The sequence below is a fragment of the Ahaetulla prasina genome, chromosome 1 (genome assembly GCF_028640845.1).
Source record: "Ahaetulla prasina isolate Xishuangbanna chromosome 1, ASM2864084v1, whole genome shotgun sequence".
In the NCBI taxonomy this organism is placed as follows: Eukaryota; Metazoa; Chordata; class Lepidosauria; order Squamata; family Colubridae; genus Ahaetulla; species Ahaetulla prasina.
In genome coordinates, this window is record NC_080539.1 from 105,860,106 (window position 1) to 105,887,378 (window position 27,273).

At 40.1% G+C, this 27,273-nt stretch overlaps 2 protein-coding genes across 2 annotated transcripts in view; both read left to right on the forward strand.

Moving 5' to 3' along the window:
* Positions 1–16,643, forward strand: part of LOC131192455 (pantetheinase-like) — a 39,461-nt gene extending 22,818 nt beyond the window's left edge. The window contains exons 9-10 of the mRNA XM_058171630.1: positions 15,263–15,402; positions 16,506–16,643. Of these exons, the coding sequence (XP_058027613.1) occupies positions 15,263–15,283 (21 nt within the window). The 3' untranslated portion in view covers positions 15,284–15,402; positions 16,506–16,643. The remainder of the gene's footprint in view (positions 1–15,262; positions 15,403–16,505) is intronic.
* Positions 16,616–17,974, forward strand: TAAR1 (trace amine associated receptor 1). The gene has a single exon (XM_058171642.1). It carries the CDS (start codon positions 16,616–16,618, stop codon positions 17,654–17,656), a length of 1,041 nt encoding a protein of 346 aa, XP_058027625.1. The 3' UTR covers positions 17,657–17,974.
* Positions 17,975–27,273: the final 9,299 nt, after the last annotated feature.

A 27,273-nucleotide genomic window follows, 5' to 3' on the forward strand; every position in this document is an offset into this window, starting at 1 on the left:
ATTTCAGAGAAGTTGGATACTGGGGTTAGGAAAAGAAAAGAAGTCCTATTCTCCAATTACTAGAAAAATCTACAGAAAGATGGAACAAAATTCTAAGAGAGCAAGTGGAGAACTTTAGCTTCAGAACCATCCATCCTAAGCAATCAGTAATAGGTCTCATTTGTAATTATGCATTCAGTTTATTCTCTCTTGTTCTGTGCGGTTGAGTCCACTGTTTTGCCTTTGGTATTTTTGTTTTTGGTACATACTCAGTAAATTGTGCATTTTTGTAGAATGGCAGAGCTCCTCTAAACTGAGAAATAAATCAACATATTATCTTCTAGGGGGATTTTTGTCACACAGCTCTTTCTTTTTATCTCCCTTCAATTTTAACGGATTTCTATGTAGTTCATTTCCAATTATCTGTGATTATTTAAGCATTTTCGTCCGTTCATTCATTCATTCATTTTTCTAAAAACAATGTTATATTTTATTCATTGGTCTTTCTTTCCATAAAGAAGGAAGAAGGAACAGATTTTCCTAACCATGAAACTCAAACTACAGTACTAGAGATATTTATAGAATTTCTCTCATTATTTTTCTTCTCCAACCTTTTGCTTTCCAATAATGCACACAAGCTTTACAAGCCCCATCTCTTCCCCATGCCAAAGTTAATATAAATGAGCATTCTTTGAAGGATATGAAGTGCATCAGCTGTCAGCGTTCCAGAACAACCCAACTCCAATCAAACACTCTGAGACAAGCATCATCTCAAAACTTCCATTTATTAGAGTAGGCATACTGGCACATCTGGGAAAACTCGAATCTGAGAGTTCCAGGTTTTCCTTCAATAAATCAAAATCCCAAATCCATTCGCTGTACCCATCAGTCCATCACATGGCCCAATCACCATCCATCCCAACTTGAGCCACCACTGCAACCACTCCTCCTCCAGATGCAGGAACACCAGGACCCTGACCTAAAAGAAGAATGCTATTATGTCTAACTACAATCTCTCTACTAAATCTCCCCTCCTACTTTCCCAAGCAAGAAGGTGGCAGTGTGGAAGCCTCTGGTGTAAATATAGCTTCCAAAGCTGACATCAGCATTTAAAAAATGGCAGTGCTGTTATTTTGTATAAATAAGAGAGGCAATTGCTTTGTTACATTTCATCAATCCATCCCACGTAGTTCAAGACAATGTACATATACGTATTGATTAGAATATTTATAGGCTATCAATTCCACATGGAATTGACAATCTTTGTTGGACTTCAAACCCGATCAGCAAGAACTTGTCTGTTTGTCAGGAATTAGAGCATGTTGTTAAAAATAAAAACAAATGATAAAACAGTATGAAAATCACCAGTTAATCAGTTAATTTTAAAAAATTCATCACAGAATTGCAAAAAACTATTAAATCCCCAATAAGAAAAGTAGGTATACAGATAGTGCATAACATACAATTATTTGTTTAGTGCAGTAGCAGGATTCAGCTGGTTCAGGCTGGTTTGGGAAAACTGGTAGTCAAATTGCTGGCTGGCTCCACCCCTCCTCTCTCCACCCCTTCTAGGAATCCCCATGCACCCCATTTTGGCTCCCAGGTATGTGGGGGTGTACACACCCCCGCAGCCCATTTTCACTCCCAGGAGTCTTCAGAGAGGCCTCCTAGACCCAAAACAGGGCATAGGGGGTGGTCTGTCCCCCCCAGGGCCCGTTTTTGCTCCCATGGGGGTGCAGGAGGCCGAGTGCTGACTGTCACACACCCCTGGACATGCCCACCATGGCCACACCCAGCTGGTCATTAGAGCAGAGAACCAGTTGTTAAATTATTTGAATCCCACCACTGGTTTAGTGATTGTTTGAATTAATGATGGCACTGAAAATAGTGACTTACAAGCACTGATGCACAGTGTCTGTTCTTATGAGGATTTTATTTAACAGCTATTTGAGAATAAAAGCTAGGAAATAATTAGCTAATTCTGCTGGGGGGTAAAATGACTAACCATTGGGCACAATTTCATGTGATCTTTAGAAATGCAAAGATTTTTTTAAAAAAACCAGCTTGCATAAAGTGACCAGATTTCAGTGATGGCAAAGCGGGACACCATTGACCGGGGTGGGGGGGAGCTGCGCATGTGCGCTGAGTCTTGCCACCCGCCTGAAGGAGGAGGAGCGGCTGCTGCTTCTCCGCTCTTCCAGGCAGCCTCGGCTCTCCTCTCAGCTCTTCCAGGCAGGCTCGGCTCTCCTCAGCTCTCCTCTCGGCTCTTCTCTTCCTCTCAGGTGAAGTCAAGCGGCGTCTCTCCTCCCTCTCGCGCCCCCTTCTCCGCCACTCCCCCTTCTCCACCTCCTCCTCTTGCGTTGCCGCCTCCCATTTTCAGAATGGGAGTGAAACAAAAAAAAAATTGGGACTTTTTGGAATTGCTGTGGGACGCGGGACAAATTATTAAAAAGCGGGACTGTCCCGCCAAAAGTGGGACGTCTGGTCACTATAAGCTTGCAGGATCTGTTTTAAAACCTCAGCCATATTCTAGAGGCAGAAGGATTCTTTTTTTTTTTCAAAAAAAAGTGAAGGATTGTCATTTCTATAGAGAGAGTAATTAGTAGTGCTCATCAATAGCTTTTCATAATTTGTGTAATGTGCAAACACCGTGCACGTTAATCAAGCATCTAGTAGTTCCATATTAACTGATCCGGCCTGTTTTATCTGGCCTGTTTGCTCAATAGCGCAAGCTACACTAGGCCATTCGGGATCACTCTCGGTACACATCAACCATTTTGAAAGGAAACACAAAAGGGCTATATTTCCTTCCCTTTGCAATGCTTGCGCAAGGTGGATGACATGTGGCTCCTTTTGTTCATAATGTACCTATAACGTTTAATTAAACAGGAGTTAAGATTTGTCTTTCTGGTAGAGAGAAAAGATTTTTACACAGATGCTTGCCTGACTTTCAGTTCCTGTTACCTGTTGTTTTCTAGTCATGTTGACCATCAATGTGCTTGGTTCTGACTACTGGAGGCCTTAAAAATAATTATGACATGCAATAGTGTATATACTTCAGAAGTGTGTTTTCCATTTCCTGTCAGTGCGGCAGAGAAGGCATGAATTATTTTATCTTTGCAATAAGTTTTGTGAAAGAAAGGAAGGCAAGGCAAGAAAAAAGGGGCTACGGGGATGTAATGGGGAAGGGGGAGGGAACATCCTTTGAACCCAGAAAGTGGGAAGATGATACTTCTAGCTAGCTAGCTGGAAATTCTACACTATTTTCCCATTGCTATATAGAGACCCAAAGCAAACTATCAAGCTTAGAAAGCAGCCAGATTCTACAAAAATAAATAAATGTAAAATGGACAAATCACACCAGGTAGCATATTGTTTCTAAAACTACCTAAGGTTATGTCACACAATTGGCACACATGGGTCTGCAGATGTAATGGAAAGTATGGACTACCTTGGGAGAAAGGGGAAAAAGAGATGCTGTCTAGGAAACAATCAGACAAAAGTGACAGGAGCCCACTTAATGGTCAAAAAAACAATTTAGGAAGGAGCCGGGGTAAAATCTAACAGGTTCTGACAGGTTCTAGAGAACTGGTAGTGGAAATTTTGAGTAGTTTGGAGAACCGGTAGCGGAAATTTTGAGTAGTTTGGAGAACCGGCAAATACCACCTCTGGCTGGCCCCAGAGTGGGGTGGGAATGGATATTTTGCAATATCCTTCCCCTGCCATGCCCACCAAACCAAGCCCACCAAGCCACACCACGTCCACCAAGCCATGCCCACAGAACCGGTAGTAAAAAGATTTGAATTTCACCACTGAGAAGGACTCACTCCATTGGACCAAAAGTTAAGAGAAGAGCAACAAAGATGATAGAGTACTGGGGGCTGAAACATGAAGAACAATTGCAGGAATTGGGTATGTCTATTTTAATGAAAAGAAGTGACATGAAAGAGGTGACATGTCAGTGTATGTAGATTTAATAGCTGTACACTGATGGAAAGTTGTAAGCAGAAGCAACTGTAAGCTGATGCAATGGGAATGAGGCAGCAGGGTTACTGCCACTTTAAGAAGCTGGGCAGAAGCTGCCTATAAAGGAAAGCCATTAGAGGGCATCTCCCTTCTCTTCATGTTCTCTCTCGTTGTGTATCTCTTTACGCTCCTTGTGTCAGTAGCTGTATGATGAGGTATTTAACCATGTATAAGTCTGTAAATAGCTGTATATAAATCACTGTTAATTATCTAAAGGCTGTGTGTGCTGAATTTTGCTCCTGGGTTTATCTCATAATACTAGTTACACTGCCTAAACTCTACGTGACATGATAGCAGACTAGACTAGACTAGAACAGAATAGAATAGAATATTTTATTGGCCAAGTGTGATTGGACACACAAGGAATTTGTCTTGGTGCGTATGCTCTCAGTGTACATAAAAGAAAAGATACCTTCATCAAGGTTCATGACATGATAGCAGTGTTCCAATATCTAAGTGGCTGCCCCAAAGAACAGAGAGTCAAGACAGGACAAGAAGCAATGGATAGAGAGCATTCCTGACAGTTGGAACAATTAATCAGTGGGATGACTTGCATTTGTGTGTGTTACAACACTGAAGGTTTTTAAGAAGAGATTGGACAACCATTTATCTGAAATTATATAGGGTCTCCAGCATGATCAGGGGGTTGAACTAGAAGACCTCCAAGGTCCCTTCCAACTCTGTTATTCTGTTAAAAGCAGAGGTTGCACTCCCATTTGTGGCACTAGCTGACTTACAAATATCTGATGGCCTAATGTACTACACAAAACCAAATATTTGTCACTTAGCAATTCATGGTTTTCTATGGTGCGTAACAGTGGTGGGTTTCAAATTTTTTTACTACGGGTTCTGTGGGTGTGTCTTGGTGGGCGTGGCAGGGGAAGGATACTGTAAAATCTCCATTTCCTCCTCATCGGCTGGGACTTGGGAGGCAGAGAATAGATGGGGGCGGGGGCAGTCAGAATTTTTGCTACCGGTTCTCCAGAACTGGTCCGAACCTGCTGAAACCCACCTCTGGTGCGTAAATTCACCAACTTCACTTGCTTGTAAAGGCAAGAACTTTCTGATTTGGTCTTGCTGAAAGCATGTTATTGTTATTTGTTATGGCCGCCCAGATTTGTCTTAATTTGGCTGACTTCCTTGCCTCCTTCTATGCCACTTGTAGGCAAAGATATTCTAAAGCTTGTTTAATATTGTGGCCTGCCAACTTAAGTGGGTAGTTGGATGAAACTTCTTTTTTTCTTATCCCTTCCCTTAATGATTTATTGCCAACCATAGCTGATAAAGGAGATTTTTTTTAAAAAAAAGTGTTTAAACTTGCTTGTTTTTTTGCTACCATGTGCACCCCAGTCAAATTAGCACAAGCTTCTATTGAGGCTCTTGTATCAGCCAGATAAAGATGGGGGAGGGGAGGCTGAACATTTGCAGATGAAAGTTAGATAGAGAACGATAGGGATTATTTCCTCCTTTATTTTATCAAATCCTGAGAAAATAATTGTTTTAAAAATATCTAGAATTAAACATTTCTGAATTTTGGCAGTACAGCAAACCACTAAATGAATTATGGAAAGTTCAGAATTAATGTAAATATTTAGATGGAGGCTGAAAAGCTTTGCTAATCTTAAAATGGGAAAGTAGCAATATAGCAACAGGATATGCCTTAGCTGAGAACAGTAATGAGCAAGGAAATCTTAGGTCCTGTTTTCATCTGCAAAAAAGCAAGGTTCAGTGAGAAAGCCCATCCTCTTTGGGCTTTTCACCTCACAAATTACTACCTCCTACTATTTCTTTCTTACAGTGGGCCACATGGCGACTCCTGGGAGGGGCAGGGTGGGGTGGGCGGGGTCAGCCAGTCCTTGCAATTCCCGATTCGGCGAACCAGATTAAAATTAACATCTGGTTTGCCCGAACCGGTCCGAACCGGCTGAATTCCACCCCTGCTTACGACCATTTTTCACACTTTCAGTCTTTGTAGCATCCCTATGATCATGTGATCAAAATTCAGATGCTTGGCAATTGGATCATACTTATGACCATTACTGTGTCCCAAGGTCATGTGATCACCTTTCACAACCTTCTGACAAGCAAAGTCAATGGGGAAGCCAGATTCACTTAACAACCAGGTTACTAACTTATCACCTGCAGTGATTCACTTAACAACTATGGCAAGAAGGGTCATAAAATGGGGCAAAACTCAACAAATGTCTCTCTTATCAACAAAAATTGTGGGATCAATTGTGGTCATAAGTCAAGCACTATCTGTACAAGCTATTTTGTGACAATAATGAATTAACCTTATCTGAAATTAACCCTCTTTCATATAAATGTCTATACTTCTGAAGCATAACTTAGAAGAGATAACAAATAATAGAATAGAATAGAATAGAATAGAATAGAATAGAATAGAATAGAATAGAATAGAATAGAATAGAATAGAATAGAATAGAATAGAATTTTTTATTGGCCAAGCGTGATTGGACACACAAGGAATTTGTCTTGGTGCATATGCTCTCAGTGTACATAAAAGAAAAGATACCTTCATCAAGGTACAACACTTACAACACTTAATGATAGTCATAGGTTACAATTAAGCAATCAGGAAACAATCAATATCAATATAAATCGTAAGGATACAAGCAACAAAGTTACAGTCATACAGTCATAAGTGGAAGGAGATGGGTGATGGGAACGATGAGAAGATTAATAGTAGTGCAGATTTAGTAAATAGTTTGACAGTGTTGAAGGAATTATTTGTTTAGCAGAGTGATGGCGTTCGGGAAGAAACTGTTCTTGTGTCTAGTTGTTCTGGTGTGCAGTGCTCTATAGCTTCTTTTTGAGGGTAGGAGTTGAAACAGTTTATGTCCAGGATGCGAGGGGTCTGTAAATATTTTCACAGCCCTCTTTTTGATTTGTGCAGTATACAGGTCCTCAATGGAGGGCAGGTTGGTAGCAATTGTTTTTTCTGCAGTTCTAATTATCCTCTGAAGTCTGTGTCTTTCTTGTTGGGTTGCAGAACCAAACCAGACAGTTATAGAGGTGCAGATGACAGACTCAATAATTCCTCTGTAGAACTGAATCAGCAGCTCCTTGGGCAGTTTGAGCTTCCTGAGTTGGCACATAAATAAATAGTTATTTAGATCAACAATAGTTTTACAAGATTTAGGATTGGTTGCTTAACAACCATTCAAAATTACAATGAGCCCACACGAGTGCTTTATAGTTCATAAAACATTGTAAAACGTGATGCCAGCTCCTTCTGGTCGCATGACCACATGACAATCTAAATCTTTATCCCTGGTTGCAGTATCCTGCACTCATATATGATGGAATGTGCACCTGTAGGAGCAATGGGAAAGTTTTAGCAACATATTTTCCCAAAAGAGAGGCCCCGATTAAGCGACTGCATAGTCCTGAGCTGGATGGGGGAGGGAGAAAGATGTTCAGGGTAGCCACACCCTAGAATCTCTCAGGATAATCTAGAGCAGGAGTGTCAAACTCGCGGCCCATGGGCTGGATGCGTCACATGCTGGTCCTGCCCCTGCCCAGTTTAACGAAGGGGAAAAAGGTCCTAATACATCATGTGATGCTGCGCGGCACCCCCGGCCTCCATTTCACCATCAAAGGGCTTCCCTCCCACCTTACCTTGATTTTTTACTTATGCGCCTCATCCCACCTCATGCAATCAGGTGCAACAGAGTGGTGGGTTTATTTTGGGGGTAGAGCTTATATTGGACGCACATATGAAAATCAGGCTAGGTCTTATTTTCAGGAAAAAACAGTAGTATATCTACATGTTTACACATTTGTCATTCTCACTAATAAAATAATTTCTGGGAGAAAAGGTGAATAGAAACTGAGAAAATATGGAATAGTTATTTCAGATCTGTTCAGGTCTTTGATTAACTAATCACCTCAGTGTCAGTTTCATCCATATGACACCTTCATTTATTTAAAATGGCTCCATTTTTGTAATTGCAGTGATGATTAGTACATGTCACCATACTTCACTTTATTAGTATTGTCCAGAACATACATCTTTATGTCTTATTAATTCATGCTTTTGCATTCTATATCTATATGACTAGGCTCAGTGGTGGGTTTCAAATTTTTTTACTACTGGTTCTGTGGGCGTGGTTTGGTGGGCATGGCAGGAGAAGGATACTGTAAAATCTCCATTCCCTCCCCACTCCAGGGGAAGGATACTGTAAAATCTCCATTCCCTCCCCAATCCAGGGAAAGGTTACTGCAAAATCCCCATTTCTTCCCAATCAGCTGGGATTTGGGAGGCAGAGAATAGACTGGGTTGGGGCCAGTCAGAATTTTTACTACCAGTTCTCTGAATTACTCAAAATTTCCACTATCAGTTCTCCAGAACTGGTCAGAACCTGCTGAAACCCACCTCTGACTAGGTTGTTCAGATTGGCAAAGCCAGAGGTCAGGAACTCATGTCAGGTATAAACAACCATTCAAAACAGAGACTGAAAGAAGGGATTAAAAAAATAAAATGCAGATGAATAAATAAGGGATACCTAAATGTTCCAAAAGTTATAGCTTTCCACTATACCATTAATTAGCTGTAAATAACTGAGTATTTACTTTAAAAATATTAAAAATCGCACAAATGTTCTAAGCTGAGAAGGAATATCAAGAACTATGACCAACAAATTTTAAATAATTGAGTTAATTGTCAATTACAATAAATTCAACCCACATAATGAAAAATCTGTTTGGATTTAAATATCCTCTAAAACTGAAATATAGGCTGCATATGTAAAGAAACCTAAATGTTGACTACAGTACAAGTCCACGAATGAAGTTGCAGTTTGGGAATGTTTGAGTTGAATTTTATATCAGATTTAATTTTCAACTACAGTTGTCCTAGATATTATACCACCCAAATCTGATTTGTTGCAGTGCCTGTCATTGTCCCTTCCCCTCTGTGGCTAGTTATTGCCTTAAGCGACAATTTTATCCTCGGCTGCCAGGTTGCTATGTTCTTTGCTGATCAGTGGTTGCTGTTTTAATAATCTTGAAGCTGATGGCCCATTAAGTCAATGAATCATCTTCAACCCTAGTCATACATGCTTCATGAACCCTTACGTCTCCCAGGGTTTCTGTCCAGGTTGACCAAGCATGTTCTCCTAACTTTCATATCTCCAGCTCACAGCACAGCAAAGCTTTCCTTCCTCGTCCTTTTAAAAGAACGTATTTAAATAGCAAAGTAGAAATAGTGCTACTTTGTTTCTATAAAGCTGACTATCAAATTTGTTTCAGTGGTGAAATCGGAACCAGTTTACTGCCGGTTCACTGGCTGTGCATGCGTGCTGCGTGCCGAACGTGCACTACACATGTGCAGTGCGCACCAGGCACCAAATGCAAGGTGCATACACACATGCACAGTGCATGCTAAAAGGAGGCATGGGGTAAGTAGAACAGCGCGTGGAGGTGGGGTGTTGCGATCAGCTGTGGCGCCCGATCTTTTTTTTTACTTTTAAAAGCGTTTTTAACAACCTATTCGGCCGAATAGGTTGTAAAAACATGCTTTTAAAAGTAAAAAAAAAAGGCTCTGACGATCACGCAGCTCAGCTGTGATCATCAGAGCCTTTTTTTAACCTTTTAAAAGTTTTTTTTTTACAACCTATTCTTACCATTTGGGCGGGAAAAGCGAGGTAGCCGGAAAGAAGTGGCAAGCAGCCAAGCGGATGACTGGGCGATTGGGTGGGCATGGGTGGTGGTGGTGGCGGGGACAGGGATTTTTGCTACCAGTTCTTCAAACCACCTGCCACCATCGCTACCGGATCAGCGATCCAGTCCGAACCGGGAGCATTTCACCCCTGGTTTGTTTCCTTACCATAAATTTCCATGGACCTACAGAGGAAGGTAGGAACGAAACAACAATCTGTTTTGATTCATCAGAGTAGTGAAGGCATCATAATGGAAGAAAAGAAGAAAACAAAGGTTCTTTGTTGTATAATATGGGAAGGGGATATGGAAGTATCCGTAAGTGCAAACATCTGGGGAACAAAAGGAAAGGCACAGGGACTAGCAAGCAAGGAAAAACAATTCCTAAAAAGAAAAAGAAAAGAAAAAGCAGTTCGTGTAGGAACCATCCTTGCATGGATAAGACTGACCAGAAGCAGGGGAAGAGGGATCAAGGCTAGACTCTGGGCTGAGTAGAAGTCTTGCAATCCAGACTGATTTTCTGAACTGGCTTAAGTAATAGCTGGGAGCAGAGAGTAATATGAATTTTTTTTTCCTATTGGATTTACCAAAGAGGCTTGAGGAATTCTATGCATTGGAATAAGAAAGAAAAAAAAGAAAGAAGGGGAAAGAAATCAAACCTTATGGCTATATTTGAATGAACTAAAGATTTAGTTTGTTAGAAGTGAAACAAAGTTAAAGTTGATTTATTTGATCAAGGTTAAAACAAAAAATTCTGGCAACCCTTTAAGGACACCCCCCCCTCCACTGACATCAGAACTGAAAAGATGATTTTTAATGGATTTGTTTATGGATAAGAGATGGGATTTGGGATGAAGAGATAAATATCTGTAACATTACAAGGGGGTGAAGAGCCACCAAACTGGTTTATGTTTGCTATGATGAAGGTTCGAAGTAACTTCTTTATATCAGTCTTTTCTCTTATTTATTTCATTCATACTTTCCCCAACAAATTGCCATGGCCATTTCATCGGAAATCAGTCTTAGAAAAAATGAAGTGTCTTCAGCAAAATTGGATAGGTTCTCATTTTAAATCCTCAGAACTTTTAAACCCCTTTTAAAATAGTTCATCAATCAGTTCTGAAATAACTTCACCAAAAAGGGACACTGAACATCTTGATACCCACCATGCTTTTTAATCTTTTGCATTTTTACTATATGGTTTTTTTTTTTAAAAATATTTATGTGGTCTTTTTAAATGAGAAACAGAAAACCTTTCAGATAGTAACATGTAGGATCCTGGGAGGATGTTCATGTCAAAGGGGGACCTGCCTATTCACAAAATACCTTACTTATTATGGTCAAGCCAATTAAGCTACTAAACTCAAGACATCCACTGTCAAGCTCAGCACACCCACTGTGAAAAAAATAAAAGGCACCCCTGTAAGCCGAGAAGATAGCTCCAGGATTGGAATTCCATAGCATGGCATGGTATTCCATGTTCCCTAACTTCTTTCTGTGTGTGACTCCAAGTCAGTTTTGATTCCTGGCAGCTGTCTGGAGAAGTTCCTGCAGTTTCCTTGGCAAATTTTTAAAGAAATGGTTTGCCATGGTCTCCTTCATGGAGCTAAGAGAAAGAGAGAGTGTGACTGTAACTGGCTCAATGTCACCCAGATTGCTTTATGCCTAAAATAGGACTAGAACTCCTGTTTCCCAGTTTTTAGCCTGATGCCTTAAGTGCTAGATCAGGGGTGTCAAACTGAATTTCATTGAAGGCTGCATCAGAGTGTTGTTTGACCTTGGGGGTCGGGGTGGGCATAGCCAGGGGGGTATGGCCAGCTCGACATCACTTGTGTCGGGAGCTCCTGTGGTGGCCCAAGCACTCTGACAGAAAAAACTGGCTCTGGAGCTCCGTTTTCAGCTGTGACAGCCTCCTGCAACCCTCTGCCAGTGAAAATAGAGTTTGGGACTGCTGCCCTTGGCACTCATGAGCTCTATTTTCAGTTGCGATGGCCTCCTTCAACTCTCTTCCAGCAGAAACAGAGCTCAGGAGGGCCGCACGCAGCCCTCCCGAGGCTCCATTTTCACTGGCAAAGGCACCATGGGGCAGTCCTTTGCTGTTTACAGGGCAGCCCCATGAGCCAAATCTAAGCACTTCACAGGCCAGATCTGGCCCCTGGGTCTTGAGTTTGACACCCCTGTGCTAGACCAAACTAACTCTCTTCCTAGCCTTTGTTTCTGCTAAAAAAAATGCAAACTTTTACTTTTGTTAATGATGTTAGTGAAGGTTGCTTCTACTTGCATAAGATGAAACTTCCAATTATCAGCTCTGTCCCTCATTTCCTTAGCAATAATCTTCATTAGGTTACCAAAGAACACCAGTTCATCTCAATTTTACCCCTGCAAAATCAACTTATATCTCAGTCTTCTCGAAATTGACTGGTTTAGGTCTGGCAAGCCAGAATTGGGTGAATTTATAGAGTAAGTCACCATCTGGTATTGTTTTAGCCAAGAGAACTCCTTTACTCTTATCTTAGGCTAAGTCAAAAGCCTCAAATACCATATCCCGGGATCAAGAAAGAAGAAATTTCCTGAGAGAGCAATCAATCAGTGCAACGACTTGCCCCCCCTCCTCCACCCAGAAGTTGTGGGTGCTCCAACACTTGAGGTTTTAAAGAGATTGGGCAGCCTTGTGTCTGAAATTGTGTAGGGTTGCTTGAGCAGGGGTTGGACTAGAAGACCTCTAAGGTCCCTTCAACCTCTGTTATTCTAATATTCTGATAGCAGCACCTTGGAGAGTTCCAAGCAAGCAGTCTATTCTAACAAAACAAAACAAAAAAACCCCTGGAGTCTGATGATACTGTGTAATTCCTGCTGTCCAGACTTTGAATATTGAGGGTTTTTCTAGAACATATAGCAATATAAAGCACAATCATCCATTACTGGGCAAATGCTGTGGAGCAAGAAGGGATATGAGCCGAGACTGAGGAAAAGATATTTATTCTAGTCTCAGCTAGTATTTGATGTGATTTGCATTCTTAATTTTGAATCCATTACAATACTGCCTAGTCATGGTGACCTAAGTGCCAGTGTTCATTCTTGCTTTGGATTAAGTTTCCAATGTGGATCTTGCCTGATGTCCTTCTGGCCAGCCATAAATAAAAAGAAAATCATAATAAATATACCAATTATCTTCTTACTTTCTCTTTTTTCCCTTATTCCAATCTATCTTTCCTTCACCTTATATCTCTCCCTTTACTTGGCAAAATGTACTCTACAATTTTTGCCTTTTATTTTACTTCCTTTATTGCAACACAGCAATAGCACTTAGAATAGAATAGGATAGAATATTTTTATTTATAGACCGCCCTTCTCCCGAAGGACTCAGGGTGGTGTACAGCCAAGAATAAAATACAGGAAAAACAACAATACAAAACTAAGAACAACCCTTAAAAAAACCTATTTGATATGGCTACTTACAGATAAAATATTACCCTCTAAAATTTACAAAAAATTTAAAACCCATAAAATCAATTTGATAATTTAAAATTTAAGCGAGTCCAGCAAGACGAAATAAGTAGGTTTTAAGTTCGCGGCAGAAGGTCCTAAGGTCAGGTATTTGTCGGAGTCCAGGGGGAAGCTCGTTCCATAGGGTAGGAGCCTCCACAGAGAAGGTCCTCCCCCTGGGGGCCGCCAGCCGACATTGCTTGGCTGACGGCACCCTGAGGAGCCCCTCTCTGTGAGAGCGCACCGGTCGTTGGGAGATAGACGTTGGCAGTAGACGGTCCCGTAGGTATCCCGGTCCTAAGCCATGAAGCGCTTTAAAGGTAGCAACTAACACCTTGAAGTGCACCTGGAAGACAACAGGCAGCCAGTGCAGACTTATACACCATTTCATAGTGCTTTGCAGCCCTCTCTAAGCAGTTTACAGAGTCAGCTTATTGCCCCCAACAATCTGGGTCCTCATTTTATCAACCTTGGAAGGATGGAAAGCTGAGTCAACCTTGAGCCGGTGAGAATCGAACTGCTAGCAGTCGGCAGAATTACAGTATCCTGCAACACCAACATTGGGCTATCCCGGCTCCTTAATCATAGCAATCCCATTTGCTGAAAAACACTGACTTTTCTGCTGCTCTCATCTACTTTACAAAAACATCCTCCTATTTAGACAAAAGCTCTCAATGTTACCCACACTGTGCTTCCATGGAGGGGACAATACGTTTTAGTTCCAGGGCCAGGATTACAGAAAGAATTCTCTATCAGCAAAATAATATTCCTTCTCTCCATTATTTGTGTCCCAGGAGCTTGTGCTATTTCCTAAAATAATTATTACAAGGGACTCAGATCAACACTCATATTCTTGGAGTTTAAAGGATTCTGTGTATACTTATAGGCATTCCTGACTAGGAATTTGATTGAATAGTGATTAATCAATTAAACAAGTTTATAACTATAAAAAGGATAATTGTTTAAAGTAAAAACATTATAAGGATAGGTAAAGCCATCTTTCTAGGCACAACAGCTATCGCCTGTTGCTCTTTCAGGTTCTGGTGCAGGACTTTGCATGTGCAGGAGCTTCTGGTTTCCGGTGTGAACATGCACACACACCAACTGGTCTTTGCACATGGATGTGCACAAGGAACCGGACGACCAGGTGACCGGTGCTCATATGCACACCAGAAACTGGAAGCTCAGCTTCCCAGCACACCGCGCGCACTCTTGTTTTGGCACACGGTGCCGAAAAAGTTTGCCAACACTGGCCTAGAAGATGGCTAGCTACATGATAGGGTCATAAGACTAATCAATTAATAAACTAATAAAGGCTAGCTACATCATATCCAGGTCTGATAAAATCCTTGGGTGTTAAATAAACAGGGCGGTAGGGTGTAAACAAATGGTGTAGGGTCTCCTGCTTGGGCAGCGGGTTGGACTAGATGACCTACAAGGTTCCTTCCAATTCTGTTAATCTATTAATCTAGCAGATTTACAGTATGAGATCAATACCTTCCAACAAAGCTATTCATTGCATTACAATAAATAGGACAAACCAGAGATGGGTTTCAGCAGGTTCTGACCAGTAAATTTTGAGTAGTTCAGAGAACTGGTGGTAAAAATTCTGACTGGCCCCACCCCCATGTATTCTCTGCCTCCCGAGTCTCAGCTGATCGGGAAGTAATGGGGATTTTGCAGTATCCTTCCCCTGGAGTGGGGTGGGAATGGAGATTTTACAGTATCCTTCCCCTGCCACTCCCACCACACCACACCCACCAAGCTATGCCACACCCACCAAGCCACATCCACAGAACCGGTAGTAAAAAAAATTGAAACCCACCACTGGGACAAACCTATGTAGATTCTAAAACTGTGAGGGTTGAGGAGGAGGAATGGGTTGTTCTTTTCCCTTTGAGAAGCCATAAAACTATTTCAGGGGCTTGCTTTTATTTCAGGTTCACAGCATATCAAATTGCTAAAATAAGATTACTGTTAAAACAGGGCAATAAAGTATCAAAATGCATTGCTTCCAGAGGAAAGAAAGATGCCATTCATAAAGCTGCAATTGTCTCAAGACTCATTATTTTACCGTTTTGTCTGTTAGTTATACAGGACCAGGCCATAAATCATTGACTGTGTCTGAGCAAAGATGTCCGGCATATGAAATTGCTTAAATCTATTGGGCTGGAAAATACACAACAGAGGACGCTGGATCCCCTAGCAGGTTGTTATGCAGAACTGAAGGTCAGTATTCGGGTTTTGGAGTAGATATAGCTGAATAAGCCTGATTAGTCCTACCGTATTGATGAAAATACTGTATAGTAGGTAAGTAAATAGTAAGGGTTGCGGTGGCTCAGTGGCTAAGACGCTGAGCTTGTTGATCGAAAGGTCGGCAGTTCAGCAGTTTGAATCCCTAGTGCCACGTAACAGGGTAAGATCCCGTTACTTGTCCCATCTTCTGCCAACCTAGCAGTTCAAAAGCACTTAAAAAAGCAAGTAGAAAAATAGGGACCACCTTTGGTGGGAAGGTAACAGCATTCCCTGCACCTTTGGTGTTGAGTCATGCCAGCCACATGACCATAGAGATGTCTTAGGACAGCGCTGGCTCTTTGGCTTTGAAACGGAGATGAGCACCACCCCCTAGAGTCAGGAACAACTAGCACATATGTGTGAGAGGAACCTTTACCTTTTTATTAATGAAAAAGTTGAAACAATGTACAATAAATACTGGCCAGTGGTGTAATACAATGCTTCTCCTCTTTACAGTAAAGTCATGGTCACAAGCAAATGATCATTAGCCTCCCCCCCTTTTTTTTCTTAACATCATGCCTTATCTATCCATAGGAGTGCTTCCTGTTCCCTTTCTCTCTCTGACTTGGCATTCTGATAATCCCAGAAGCCCAATCAAAACCAGGGAATTTCTTTCTGCCCTTAATTTGCTGTCTTGTGAGTCAAAAGATTAGAGTGACAATCCAGGAGAAGTTTTGGAAATAAGTAGATGCCCTGTTATTACCGGAGAGGGGACTAGGTAGTAATAGTAACAGAGTTGGGAGGGACTTTGGAGGTCATCTAGTCCAACCCCCTGCTCACGCAGGAGACCTATACTAAGGATTCGAACCGTCGACCTTTCTGATCGACAAGCTCAGCGTCTTAGCCACTGAGCCACCTAGGGGGCTGCCTAGGGACTAGCCCTTTTCTACATGTATATAATTTCCTGAACACACACACACACAGATATGATACACACGCCATAGGATAAGGATTAATGTGCTTTGAATTTGTGGGAGAAGAATTTTATCTCAACTCTAAATATTAATATTGTCCTTCCTACCTATCCTTCTTGACAGATGACACTCCTCTGCAGGAAGACACAAGACTAAGGAATTCCTGGTTCTTGCAACTAAAAGAAGATTATCCGTAGGATTGCGCATGTGATATCGATAGGACTGCGCCTGAGATGGGCTTGCATTTATCTGAACCTTTTGAAGGGATGCAGTTGTGCTGTGAATCCATCAATGGCTCCTGCATAAAGAACAGCTGGTCAATGAGCATCCGATTTTCCATGTACATCTTCATGCTGTGTGTGATCCTGGCTACTGTGGCTGGCAATCTGGCTGTTATCATCTCCGTATCACATTTCAAGCAGCTCCAGACGCCTACAAATTTCCTTATACTCTCAATGGCCACGGTGGATTTCCTTCTTGGCTTCTGTGTCATGCCTTACAGCATGATAAGATCCGTTGAGAACTGCTGGTACTTTGGAGAGTTCTTCTGCAAAATCCACACCAGTGTGGATATCATGCTGAGCACGGCTTCCATTTTCCATCTTTCCTTTATCTCAATTGACCGTTACTATGCAGTCTGTGACCCGCTGCGATACAAAACTAAGATAAACACTTCTGTCATATTAATCATGATTTTTATCAGTTGGATATTTCCTGCCTTGTTCGCTTTTGGACTGGTCTTTTTGAAACTCAACGTATTGGGAGCAGAAGAAAAGTTCCACGAGTTTATTTATTGTGTGGGAGGATGCTTCGTCTTTTTCAATGAAACTTCGGGTGTAGTGGCCTCCATGTTTTCCTTTTACATCCCTGGGTTTGTCATGCTAGTTGTCTATGGGAAGATATACATAATAGCCCAAAGGCAAGCCAGATCCATTACAGCTGCTATGAGCCAAATACAGATAAGGTTTGAACTACAGCGTCATATCTCCCAAAACAGAGAACGAAAAGCTGCAAAAACATTAGGTATAGTGGTTGGGGTTTTCCTCATATGCTGGTCCCCATTCTTCTTCTGCACCCTCTTGAGCCCATTTATGAATTATACAATCCCACCTCTCCTTATTGATGCAATGGTTTGGTTTGGTTATTTGAATTCAACACTGAACCCAATTGTTTATGCATACTTTTATTTATGGTTTCGAAGGGCCCTGAAGCTGATTTTATTGGGGAGGGTTTTTCAGCAGGATTCATCCAGAACTCAATTATTTTTGGAATAAACCAGGGGTGAAATCTACTTACCTTCCCTACCAGTTCAGAAGTGTATGCGCCACGCATCATGTGCATGTGCAGACCCTCTGTGCATGCGCAAACCCTTCTGCACATGCGCAGAGAGTAAAAAACAGGTTACTTCCTTGTTAAAACCAGGAAGTAATGATGACCGGGCAGGTGGGCGGAGCCTCACGCTGCTGTCGCTACCGGTTTTCCAAACCACCCGCCACCATCGCTACCATTTCGGCCGAACCGGTAGCATTTCACCCTTTGAATAAACCATACTGAAAGGGAGACACAGTTCCTCAATATTTCTTTCTCCTCAGAGGTGAGGGTAAAGGAGAATTTAGTGTAACTTTGTAAGTTTAAAGTGTAAACTTGTAAGTTTAACAGAAATGAGACATTAAAAATGAGAATAACTAAATAATATGTGCAGCTAATTTTCTTTCCAGCAACAACATGGACTTTGAGATAGAACTATGAAGGAAAGGCCTCCATACTGCAAGGAGACCAGGGTGGGATAAAAAAGTGCCACATTAGACTTTGGTGGCTGATCTATCTTTGCTGTTTCAATTCCTTTAAGCTGAGTGCTCCAGAGATATTTGTTTACATACTTTTTAAAATAATCCTAATATTGTCCCAAGATATCTTCGGATGGTCCATAATATCACCTCCTTTAGGTAAACAGCATACCTGATGTCACACGTTCCGTCATTTCTTTCAAAACAATCAAGAATTTCAAAGTTTTCCTCAGCTGAGGAAGCTTTTTCCTCCCTTTCTCTACTGGAGATTTCAACACAAACATACTTCTGTGGTATGGCCATATGCTAAATAAATAAATACATTCTTTGTCCCGCTTTAGTTTACTTAGTTGGTGGGAAGGCAGTACACTTAGGAAGAAATGATATCAACAATGGGGAGAGGGGCACAACAGATACCATAAAGTAGTGTACATGTAGTAAGTGACTTGGATGGACAAAGAAAGTTGTAAGTGTTCAGTTGACTAGCGCTGGTAACGTTCACTTCCCATTTCTTATAAAAACAAAATTGAGACTCAGGAAAGTCATGCGTAGACAAATACACTTCATGCTACATAAATACCGTTCCTCTATTTATCGGTCGTGTATGAATGAATTCATGTTCTATAGATACATGCTATGTGAGAACTAATTGTACTTGTAGCTGAGAACCCACTATATAGCTATATGCTCCTCCCAGGGAGAATGAATGTTGCATTTTGCTTTTGAATGGCATGTTAAAGGCTACATTTCTCTCACTTATTTAGTCAGTGAAGCTCCTTCTGTTTTCCCCATCAAAAAGCAGGGTATGATAAACAGTTGAGAAATGCCAGTGGAAATGGAATATGGGGGGCAAATTAAACTGCCCCCCATCCTAGGGAATCAATCTGCTTGTAGTGCAGCAGTGACAAGAGGGTCTACTGCTTGTGCAGGGGGTTGGGCTAGATTAGATTAAATCAGTGGTGGGATTCAGCCAGTTCGCAGCACTTCAGGAGAACCGGTTGTTAATATTCTGAGCCGTTTGGTGAACTGGTTGTTGGAAGAAATCATTAGGGCAGAGAACCGGTTGCTAAATTATTTGAATCCCACCACTGGATTAAATTAATAGAGTTGGAAGGGACCTTGTAGGTCATCTAGTCCACCCTCTACCCACCCTGCCCAAGCAGGAGACCCTACATCATTTCTGACAAATGGCAGTCAAATCTTGTCCTGAAAGCCTCCAGTGATGAAGCTCCCACAACTTCCGAATGCAAGTTGTTCCCTTGGTTGATTGTTCTCACTGTCAGAAAGTTCCTCCTTATTTTTATGTTGAATTTCTCCTTGGTTAGTTTCCATCCATTATTCCTTGTCTGGCCTTCAGGTCCCTTGGAAAATAGCTTGACCCCCTCCTCTCTGTGGCAGGCCCTCAAATATTGGAACACTGCTATCATGTCTCCCCTGGTCTTTCTCTTTACTAGACTAGCCATGCCCAGTTCCTGTAACCGTTTTTCATATGTTTTAGTTTCCAGTCCACTAATCATCCTAGTTGCCCTTCTCTGGACTTTTTCTAGAGTCTCAACATCTTTTTTATAGTATGGTGAGCAAAACTGGATGCAGTACTCTAAGTGTGGTCTTACTAAGGCTTTATAGAGTGGTATTAGTACCTCACTTGATCTTGAGTGTATCCCTCTGTTAATGCAATTTAAGATTGCATTGCCTTTTTTAGCTGCCACTGCACACTGCTGGCTCATATTTCGCTGATTGTCCACTAAGACTCCAAGATCCCTCTCACAGTCACTGCTATTAAGCCTGGTTTCACCCAGTCTCTACGTGTACTTTTGTTTTTTCTTCTTTAAGTGACTAGAAGACCTCCAAGGTCCCGCCCAACTGTTATTCTGTTACTCTATCTTCAGAATGAATTCAGTACGAATTCAGCATCCAGCTTCCTTTGTGCAAACTGAGTGTGACACATGATTACAGATAAAATATAGCTATTATGTCACTTATGGGTCTATTTTTGCTCTTGCAATACGTAGCAACATTTATCAATGTCATGATGTCACCCCAGTGTGCTGTTTCTTCTCCCTCTTCACTTCTGCCTAATTGACTGCCATTAGCAGATCAAGGAAAACACAGCACAACCTGGTTTGCTGCTTTCCTCACAATATGCAATCCTGCTGCTACATCTGAAGGGATTGGGCCTTGTGATCTCTGTGTTTCATTTTAAAGGTTCCTGGAACAGTCAACTGTTCATTAAACTTTCCACAATTAAGGTCTACAAAACTTCAAAACTTTGCATAAGAGACTATGGCTCAAAACAGGACAAATATTTAATTTGACAACCATTCCTGAAGCTACTAGTCATCAGGATCATACTAAGAATAGGCAGAGGATAAATATCCATGAGTTTGTAATCTGGAGATGAAATATCGGTAATAATTTGATCAGTGATTGTACATGAAGCTGAGCAATCAGTTTGGATTTCAAAATTTGGAGTGAAAAGAGATGTAATTGCAATGTGACTCAGTTTCTATACAAAAACATTAATGTTTGTCCATTATCACCATGGTGTTTATCTCCAGCTTTACAAACTTTGCAATCATGTGCAATATATTGAACCACCACATGGTAAAAACCAAAGTAATTGTGGTAATCTTTCCAGCAAGGTTTAGTAAGAGTTTTTTGAGGGTATTCTATTCTGCAAAGAAACGAATTTAACTGGAAATGGGTGCTAAGCATTTTGAAGATTAAACAAGTGAGATTCCAGGAAGCCACTTAGTTTTGCAGTTTTTAAACTGATGGACGCAACATTGGAAGAAGGCAATGAGACATCATTTTAATCTAGTTTATCAGGATGTCTGCTTGGATTAGTGGATTCTGAAAATGAGGACCTGGTGTCAGTAGTTGATACTGGGAACATGACTTCAGGATAAGCAACCATTTCTCTTGGATTAGACAATCACCCACTGATATGCATGCAGCACTTCAATTTAAGTTTCCTTGATTAGTTTTGAAAACAGTCCTCTGAATTTTGGATTGAATATTTATGTCTTTATTATATATTACATTCCTTCCAAAGAAAGTTTATGTAAAGCTTACCACCACTTAAGTGTATACTTGAACTTGGAAAAAAAAACCTTTGGCCTCTTGTGTCCGATTAGAGACAAACACTGCAGATTCCCAGAGAACCTTCTTGCCATCTGTTTTCAAAACAGAAGGCCTCATTTGGGAGAGCAACATTTTGCAGAAGTCCAGCAATACTTAACTTCATTAGCACCTTAATTGCCTCTGTTGTGTAGATCTCGCTTATTATAGCCCAGAAGTATCACAGAGATGCATTAACGAGGTCTCTGGTTTCTACTGAAACCCAGCAGAACAGCAAATCTGAAGCTCGTGAGAAATATGTTTTGCTTTTTTTTTTTTTGTCCAACCCCACTATACTCATGTTTGCCAGGATGCAAACTTTGGCCTTCAGAGCATCATTTGCCCTATTAAGCCTGTGACATTTGCTAACAACATCTCTAATTGCTACACTCATTGGTCAGTCCCCAAAGAGCATTCCTCACCTGCTTCCAATGGGTTTTCATTAGATGGCATCATATACTTAACTTTCCTGAAAACTTTTGAACAGGTCATTGAGAGCAGTGACAACAGCAATAAGGATGGATTCTCACTAGCCATCTAGAGATCATGTGCCTGTGGACTCAGCCCAATAATTCTTCCACTGTTTATCAGCAAATATGTTTGTTTGTTTTTCCCCTGTCGCTTTTGTCTTTCCTTCAGCTTTTCTTCTTGATTCTGCTATATGGCTTGCTCTCCATCTCTATGGACTACTTTTCCAGGGTCTAAGTAGACATGATATTAATGTTCCCCAAATTCCATACTTTCTGAGTTGAATGCAGCATGGGAAGAAAAGAGTTAAATCTTTCATTTCCTTTTTTTTTTAAGTGTCCTGGGAGACTCCCAGAATAGTCTCCAACTTTGGCAACTTTAAGACTTGTGGATTTCAACTCCCAGAATGAAGAGCTGGCTGAGGAATTCTGGGAGTTGAAGTCTACAAGTCTTAAAGTTGCCAAGATTGGATAGCCCTGCTTTGTTGTGTCTGTTATGCTCATTAAAAAAACAGCTCTTATCTTCCAAAAGCAGAATTCCACTCCTTTTCATCATTCTCATTTCAAAGCAAGCTCATTGGTTCAACCCGATTCCCATAGATAATTTGCACTGGGATATAAATCATGGCCCATCATTTGATTTCACTTTCTGTTGTGACCCAGGCCCAAGTAGGTAGTAGGAAACTCAGTCAGTGTAAAAACAAACTTTATTCAGAATTACTTCATTCTCAGCGTAGTTCAACTAAATTAAAAGCAAATTCCTCCCAACACAATTTCTCAGTCCTATCACCAACCTTGGTCTAATTAGGCAAACTGCCAAAGGCCTTTCTTGGCAAATGTTCAGAAGACACCGATATAAATGCAATAAGACAAAGCTGTCAACGTTGTTTTCCAGCAAAGAGCACAAATGCCGTTGCTGGTCTTTTAAGCCTTATGGGAGGGGCCAATCATCTCTTGGCCCTACTCCTGAGTTGTCCTCTTTGCTTGAGCTGCTCTTGCCTTCTGGCAGCTCTTCTCATGCGTGCATTAGGAACAGGCTCCTCCTGTTCCTCTGCCTCACTACTGTCAATCTCTGGAGGCTCTGGAGTCCGCACCTCACTCCCCGATGATCCCGGCCCCACCTCAGCCTCCGATGCAGAGCCCTCATCCGGGCCTTCCCCAGCCTCCAGGACTGGACCACACTCTTCCTCAGCCTCATCACTGTCTGACTCAGTTGGCAGTTCCTTAGGCTGCTGGCAGACCACAACACTTTCCTCCAGAAGGTCAAACTGGAACACAACAGTCTGTCCTCCAACTTTCCCCACAGCAACAACTCTATTCCTGCACTATCCCATAAGTTTATACGGCTACAGCTGGGTGAATGTAGATCCCCTACTGATAGTTCAATAACTCTACCTCTACAGCACTTTGATTATAAGAATTAGAATGCAAAAGTTTTGTCTTATTCAGTTCCCTATTGCTGCTACAGAAAAGTTAACTGCCTTTTGTGCTTATCCCTGGAGCTCCAAAAGGGGTTGTTTATTATGGTAGTTTTATATTCGGTCTTATATTCTTCAGAGTTCAAGGTCACCTACCCAGGATCCCTATTTACTTTATCTGCACAATAATATTCTTGTGAAGTAGATTCAGCTGAGAGAAAGAGATTGAATGAGCTGATTCGAAAGAGCAATGAGCTGAAAATAGCACAAGGAATGCACAGACAAATGCAGAGTCCTTCATTTAAGAAAAAGAATTGAAATAGCAAAGCCTAGGATGGAGCTAACTGGTCCGGTAGCAGTATTTGTAGGCTCATAAAATCACTGAGAGAGCCTAACAGGATAGCTTTACGAGAAGAGGAAAAGTAGGAATGCCAAGAATGTAAACAAACATTTGTCACTATGAGAACTAGAGATAAGAGGAAGTCAAAGTTTCCTTCTCTACTTAGGATGGCACCAGAAGAGAATGTGAAATGTTTGAGATGTGTCTGGGCACTGAATCTGAATTATCATTGCTGTTCACTCACTATCACTTTCTTTTCATATATCATATGATTTAGTATGAATAATATGTATATGTGGATGGATGGATGGATGGATGGATGGATGGATAGATAGATAGATAGATAGATAGATAGATAGATAGATAGATAGAGCTATCTTTGCTTTTGAACTCCATTTTGTTTTCTTTTATACTTTTAAAAACTACCATTCTGATTTTATATGCACAGAGAGTTCGACTTCCTTGGCAGAGGGTCTGATATTAATTATAATCAAATAAATTATAACTAACATCAGATCCTCTGCCAAGGTTCAATTCAAAGTGCTGGTTATCATCTATAAAGAATTACACGGGGTGCAATCTGATGGTTTCTTCCTTTGTGATTTCACTCAGCATCTTCATGCAAACTTTGAGTCCTCGTTCTTTATAAAGTGAAGAATAAGGGCCAGAAGTCTACTTTCTCACTGGTGGTCCCACATTATGGAACACCCTTGCTTTCTGAGCACCAGTTTGCTTTATTTTATACCTTTAAAAACTACCATTCAGATGACCCTTTTATATGCACAGAGAGTTGAGCTGCCTTGGTGAGGGTCTGATGTTAGTTATAATCAAAACATCAGACCATCTGCCAAGGCAGCCCAATTCTATATTTTCCTTGTTTGTGAACCTCCTTAAGTCTTTATCAGGACTGGCTATATATCAGCAATTGTACTGATATCCCCATAAATCAAACAGATAGAAGATTGAATTCCTTTTAGTCATTGCCTTGTTCAATTTTTTTATTAGTTTATCAAGATTTAATATATATACAAAGTACAAAAAAACCCCAATAATGAGAAAATAAGAGGAAAAGAGGAAAAGTATACAGCAAGAAGGAAAAAGAAAGAAAAAATATTAACCTCCAACTCCTTTTGGTGCAGTATAATAAGATAATAAAATCAAACTTCAACTTTTTACTTTTATATAATAATATAAACTAACTGTTTCTATAACAACAAACCTATCTAATTGGCAAAACTCAAAATCGAAGTTTCGTTTTCTTCTCACCTCAAGCACAAAGTCCAGAAGCAGTTTCCAAGCTGAAACAAAAGGTTTTTTTAAAAAAGATTGTCTTTTAAAAAGTTACAAAGTGATGCTACTTTCATCTGCACTGATTAGCAAATTCCTTGCTTTCATCTGTATGGATCGGCAAATTGACTGAGGGGGCCTAAATGGCCTTTTCCAGTTCTATGACTCTAAATTCAACCTCTCCTACTGTTAAATTCGGGCAATAACGAGGCAGGAGACCAGGGTAGTGACAACAGCTCTTTACTATATGGTGAACCCAGCAACCGGGCTGGGGAAAAACCTCTCCTTATATACAGTTTAACCGGCGGCTTCAACCAATCAGCAACGTGCTTGTTTCCCGCCAAAATATTTAAAGATACATTACACTCCTTCCCTCCCAGAAAACACTTTACCTATATATTTACATTATATTTACATTATATTTACATTATATTTACATTATATTTACATTATATTTACATTATATTTACATTATATTTACATTATATTTACATTATATTTACATTATATTTACATTATATTTACATTATATTTACATTATATTTACATTATATTTACATTATATTTACATTATATTTACATTATATTTACATTATATTTACATTATATTTACATTATATTTACATTATATTTACATTATATTTACATTATATTTACATTATATTTACATTATATTTACATTATATTTACATTATATTTACATTATATTTACATTATATTTACATTATATTTACATTATATTTACATTATATTTACATTATATTTACATTATATTTACATTATATTTACATTATATTTACATTATATTTACATTATATTTACATTATATTTACATTATATTTACATTATATTTACATTATATTTACATTATATTTACATTATATTTACATTATATTTACATTATATTTACATTATATTTACATTATATTTACATTATATTTACATTATATTTACATTATATTTACATTATATTTACATTATATTTACATTATATTTACATTATATTTACATTATATTTACATTATATTTACATTATATTTACATTATATTTACATTATATTTACATTATATTTACATTATATTTACATTATATTTACATTATATTTACATTATATTTACATTATATTTACATTATATTTACATTATATTTACATTATATTTACATTATATTTACATTATATTTACATTATATTTACATTATATTTACATTATATTTACATTATATTTACATTATATTTACATTATATTTACATTATATTTACATTATATTTACATTATATTTACATTATATTTACATTATATTTACATTATATTTACATTATATTTACATTATATTTACATTATATTTACATTATATTTACATTATATTTACATTATATTTACATTATATTTACATTATATTTACATTATATTTACATTATATTTACATTATATTTACATTATATTTACATTATATTTACATTATATTTACATTATATTTACATTATATTTACATTATATTTACATTATATTTACATTATATTTACATATTACTTTTCAACGTAATCACGTAAATAGACTGGGCGCCTCCTGACTCTTTCGGACCTGCGCAGTACAGTCTCTGGGAGCGGGTTGAGTTGACCGGAGGGGCTGTTTGCTCCTCTCAGCTCCTCCTCTAGGCCATCCGCCCTGGATTATTTGCCGAGTCGCCCCTGCTGTTTTCTACAGGAACCTGTGGGCGCCGCTGGACCTCCGGAATTCAGTTAAGTCCTGCGATTTTCCGGGTTTGAGTCAGCTGTTGGTTCAAACATGGAATAGTCAGGGCCTGTTTCGCCTGACTCGGGTTGTCCGCCAACTGCTTCCTCAATTGGTCTATATGTCGCCTCCATACTCGGCCATCCGTTAACTCTACCAAGTATGATTTGGGACCTGTTATGTTTAGAATTTTTCCTGCTACCCAGGTCGGGCCCTCACCATAGTTGTGTGCCCATACCCTGTCGCCTATATCCATTCCTCTTGTCTTTTCAAGTCCCCTTGTAACCCTCTGGTGTATAGTTGGGATTTAAACGGTCTAGTGGGCACCTGAGTTTTCGCCCATTAGTAATTCGGCAGGGCTTCTGCCGGTGGTGGCACAGGGGTTCTGTGTTGGACGGCCAGGAAAATATCTATTTTGATTGCCAGTCGCCTGGCTTGAGTCTGACAATGCCTCTTTGCGCTCGGACGAAACGCCTGCAAGGCCATTCGTCGCAGGGTGGAAAGGCGCCGAGAGGGCATGCCGGATGCCCTCTTCTGCCAAGTATTCCTCAAACTGTGTTGCCGTGAATTGCGGGCGTTATCGGAAACCAGTGTGTCGGGCAACCCATGTGTTGCAAATAGGTGCCGAGGACTGAGATCACGGCCTCGGCTGTCATGGATCTCATGAGAATGATTTCCAGCCATTTGGAGTAGGCATCGACTACTACCAGGAAGGTTTGGCCGTGGAAGGGCCGCAAA

What these genes read in the sequence shown, in the direction of transcription:
- TAAR1 (XM_058171642.1), top strand. Translation starts at nt 16,616, where the DNA reads ATGGGCTTGCATTTATCTGAACCTTTTGAAGGGATGCAGTTGTGCTGT.